Genomic DNA, 4,336 nt, shown 5'->3' on the forward strand with positions numbered 1-4,336 from the left:
TTCTGCCAGTCAGTAATGCCCCAATGTGCTGTCTGAAGGTTCTTCCCAAATCTGTTTTGGACAATTCCCAATTTGTAACTCAAGATAACTGCCTGAGTAAAGAAAAAAAACATTGCCAGAGGACTGTGGGACAAGGGACACCCCAGTCCCCAGGGCAGCCCCTTATCTCGAGGCTTTATCTCCCCATTGACACCTCTTTCATAAGCAAAAGCAGGGCTGGAGAAACGCAGAGGATCTGTTCCAGGTCCCTCCAGCAGTTACAAATCCCTTCATCACCTCCTTCCAGCCTAAACTTGGCCTTGGCCACTTCATTCCCAGAGACATCCTTCCATGCAAATCCTCCCCTTCCTCTCCTGATCCCCGAGGAATTCACACATGTACATGCTTCCGTTTGGGGATCCCAACCCTCGCACGCGGAGGGCATGTCACAGCAGCACGCTGGTGGCAGAGGAGATGTGGAGCAGCAACACCAGTGTCACTGCCTCCCCGCTGCCCCGTGCAGCACTCAGCCGTGGATCCAAGAAGCCCCTGCAGTTGCTTTTGGAGACCTCACGTGCCCCAAAAGCAAACCCACCTCCATGGGCTTTGCAGCAGGGCTGGGCAGGGAGCTGGTGTGGGCAAGGGGAGCTGCTGCCAGCAGTTGTGGGCAAGTCCCAGGTCCCCGGTGTGCGCAAAGACTGGCAGCCCATGGTGACAGCCTGTCCTGGCTGCCAGCCCCGCACTCGTCCCCCAGAGATACCAACCTCTGGCCAGCAATCACAGCTGGCCTGCCCAGCTCCGCGTTTCCCCACAGAAGGAAGAGCACCAGCTCAGTAATCGTGATCACTTTCCTTTTCTTCCCCCCAAATATATGCACATATCAGCATTAGAAAAAATATTGGTTCACTAGATAACTTTCTGGGGTCTCCAGAAAGATCCTGCAGATTTCCTGCTAATTGGTTGCCTCTGATTTCCCCATAAAGGCAATCGAGAAAAGGCTTTTCAGCAGCGACTTCCCCAGCGCAGCCTCCGTCTTTTCCCCACTCGAGTTTGTCCGAATGTCTCGCTAATTGAAGCTTACGTCAAATATTGCTCATCCGAAGTTAAATCTTACACACTGAAGGCTCCTCTTTGTTTTTAAATCAAAAGGCTTGTGGCTCCACCGAGGAGCCGAAAGCAAGCAGGGATTTGTGCTTTTCTGCAGTTTTAAACATGACACTCTTCCTTTTATTTATTTTCCCTTTTTTAAAGTCGGAAGGCTCAGCAGACAAGCCTCTGCAGGGACGGGCGCTGCGCACCGGTGAGATCTGCAAACATGCCTCTTCTTTCTTGAACTTTATTTTTCTCACGGTCTCTGAAAAGGCGAGATCAGGTGATACATGTGGGATTGGCCCCGTACAGGTGCAGATCAGGTACTGGAGGAGGTGGAAAAACATTACTGTGTATACTCAAAAAAAAAAAAAAAAAAAGGAAAGAAAAGAAAAGGAGAAAGAGCAACTGAGCACATTTTTGAATAGGCCAGGTCTAGTTCTTGGCAGGATGACTCAGGCTTAGCTGGCAGACTATGGGAATAGGAGTGTGAGAAAGTCAGTCAAGCGGAGGGAAGGAAAAAAAAAAGGGAAAAAAAAAAAAAAAAGATAGTTTCAAGTCCCCAGGCAAAATACTTTTTTATTTTTTCAAACTAACCCCACGAAGTGTCCGAACCAGCCGGCGGTGGCAGCAGCCCGGCGGGGCCACGGCCGAGGGACAGCCACCTCCTCCCGCTCCGCACCCGCCGCCGGCACCACCGGATCTGCGGTCGCACCGTCACCGCAGCGCCGGGCGGCCTCGCCCACAGCGGCCCCCGCAGCCGTGCCCGGGCCAAGGCGCTCCGCCGAGGCCGCGGGGACAGCCGGGCGGGCGGGGGCCGCCGCCGGGGGAGCGGGGCCGCCCCGCACACGGGCGTTGGGCTCCGGCCACCGCAGCTGGGCCCAGGCCGCCGCGGCCCCCCACAGCGCAGCCCGCCCCGGGGCCGGCAGCCGGCAGCCCCCGCGGGGAGCGGGCCGGGCCCCGCCTGCCACGGGCGCCAATTAACCCGGTAATTAGCGCGGCGCTCCCCGAGGGCTCCCCCCCCCTCGGTCCTCCCCGCCCCCGCCGCGGGCGGCGCCCAAGGGGTTAACCGCGACCGCCCGCCCGCCCGCCCCGCGCCATTGGCCGGCGGCCGCCGCGCGGCGCCCAGCCAATGGGCGGGCGCCGTCCACGAGCGGGGCCGCGTGCGGGCGGCGCCCATTGGCTGGGCGCGAGTGTGGGAACGGCGGCGGGGGACGTTTCACACGAGCCGCGCGCGTGCGGCGCGCGCTATAAGTAGGGGCGGCCAAGGGCGCGCGGCACCCGCGCCCTGCCGGCCCCGCCGCCGCGCGCCGCCCGCCCCGCCGCCCCCGGGCCCCCCCGCCCGCCGCTGCCCCGGCGCCTCCTCCGCGGCGGCGGGCGCTGCCGGCGCGGGCGCAGGATGCCGGCCGACCTGATGGAGAAGAGCAGCGCCTCGCCGGTGGCCGCCACCCCCGCCAGCGTCAACGCGACCCCCGACAAGCCCAAGACGGCGGCGGAGCACCGCAAGGTAAGCGCGGCCGGGACGGGCGGCGCCGGGACGGGCAGTGCGGTGCGGAGCAGCGCCGGGCGCTCACCGCCGCCTCTCTTGCAGTCCTCCAAGCCGATCATGGAAAAGCGGCGGCGGGCGCGCATCAACGAGAGCCTGGGGCAGCTGAAGACGCTCATACTGGACGCGCTGAAGAAGGATGTAAGCGGGGGGGAGCGGAGCGGGGCGGGGGACGCGGGGGTGCCGGTGCCGCCGGCCGGGTCTGAGCCCCGTTTGTGCCCGCAGAGCTCGCGGCACTCCAAGCTGGAGAAGGCCGACATCCTGGAGATGACCGTCAAGCACCTGCGGAGCCTCCAGCGTGCCCAGATGACCGGTGAGTCCCGGAGAGAACCGGGGCGGGGGGGGTGGCGGCCGGGGCTTTGCGCTCCCTGCCTGCATCCTCGGTAGCGAGAGCAACAGGAGCACCCGGCTCCAAACCTGCATCTCCGGTACTGGGGGGTGATGATGGTACCATGTTCTGTACCAGTACCCCAGGTACAGCAGACCAGTGGGCTCCCCATCTGTATCGTGGGTACCTGGGGGGCTATGGAGGGCACAGCACTCCTTGCCTGCATCCCAGATACTGGGCGGGGAGATGCGAGGGGTACCTTGCTCTGTACCTGTATCCACAGTACAGGGAGTCTCTAGGGGACACTGTTCTCTGTCTGCATCCCCAGTACTGGAGGGCACTGGGAGGGCTGCAGTCCTGGCTTGGGTCCCCTCACCAGCGGAGCTGTGCTCCCCACCTGGATCTGTTTGGGAGAGGTGGGAGGCACAGGAGTCACCGGGGGGACTGTGCTCCTTACTTGGATCCACATTGCTTAGGGGCAAAGGAGGACACTTGGGGGTTGTATGTACTCCACTCAACTCCCTGAGGCTGGGGTACTTGGTAGCAGAGGGGCCATGCTCTCTATCGGGATCCTTGGCAGCCACGAGCACAAGATGTGCTGCCAGGGGGGCTGCAGGATGCAGTGCTGGTGGGCTGCACACCCCTGTTCCCTGCAGAGCCTGCTGACCGCTGTGTGCCTCTCTCCTCCCGCAGCCGCACTGAGCACAGACCCCACGGTGCTGGGCAAGTACCGCGCCGGCTTCAGCGAGTGCATGAACGAGGTGACGCGGTTCCTCTCCACTTGTGAGGGTGTCAACACCGAGGTGCGCACCCGGCTCCTGGGCCACCTGGCCAGCTGCATGACCCAGATCAACGCCATGAACTACCCTGCGCCTCCTCCGCCGCCCCCGCTGCCACCAGCTGCAGCCTTTGGGCCACCCCTGGTGCCTCCAGGCAGTGGTGCGGGGCCGCTCCCGGGTATGCCCTGCAAACCAGGCGCTGACACAGCCAAGGTGTACGGTGGCTTCCAGCTACTCCCAGCCTCCGATGGGCAATTCGCCTTCCTCATCCCCAGCACCGCCTTTGCTCCCGGGGGTGCTGTGCTGCCCCTGTACGGTGGCCCACCCACGGCCGCCACTGCTGCCTCACCACCTGGCCCACCACCTGGCACAGCTGACTCGGTCTGGAGACCCTGGTGAGGGTGACGAGCACTGGACTGGACTGAGCACCACACCCCGTGCTGCTGGCACGGCTGTACATAGGTTATATGTTCATATTGGATTGTGCCTTTGTACCATAGCACTCCCTTGACAGTGTTTCGTGTTTTACACGAGATCTTTTTTCTCCCTCCCTTCCCCTTCCCTATGTGACACCAAAGATTGTTGGGTTTTGGTTTTTTTTTTTTTTTGAATGCT

The 4,336-nt window shown here is 62.1% G+C and overlaps 1 protein-coding gene across 1 annotated transcript; it reads left to right on the forward strand.

Moving 5' to 3' along the window:
• Nucleotides 1–2,467: 2,467 nt before the first annotated feature.
• HES1 (hes family bHLH transcription factor 1) lies at nt 2,468–4,120 on the forward strand (the record flags this gene model as incomplete). Its single annotated transcript, XM_080349777.1, has 4 exons — nt 2,468–2,575; nt 2,660–2,755; nt 2,840–2,927; nt 3,636–4,120. The coding sequence occupies 4 exons, from the start codon at nt 2,468–2,470 to the stop codon at nt 4,118–4,120; spliced, it is 777 nt and encodes a 258-aa protein (XP_080205903.1).
• Nucleotides 4,121–4,336: the final 216 nt, after the last annotated feature.

The sequence above is a fragment of the Nesoenas mayeri genome (genome assembly GCF_963082525.1).
Source record: "Nesoenas mayeri genome assembly, chromosome: 9".
Classification (NCBI taxonomy): Eukaryota; Metazoa; Chordata; class Aves; order Columbiformes; family Columbidae; genus Nesoenas; species Nesoenas mayeri.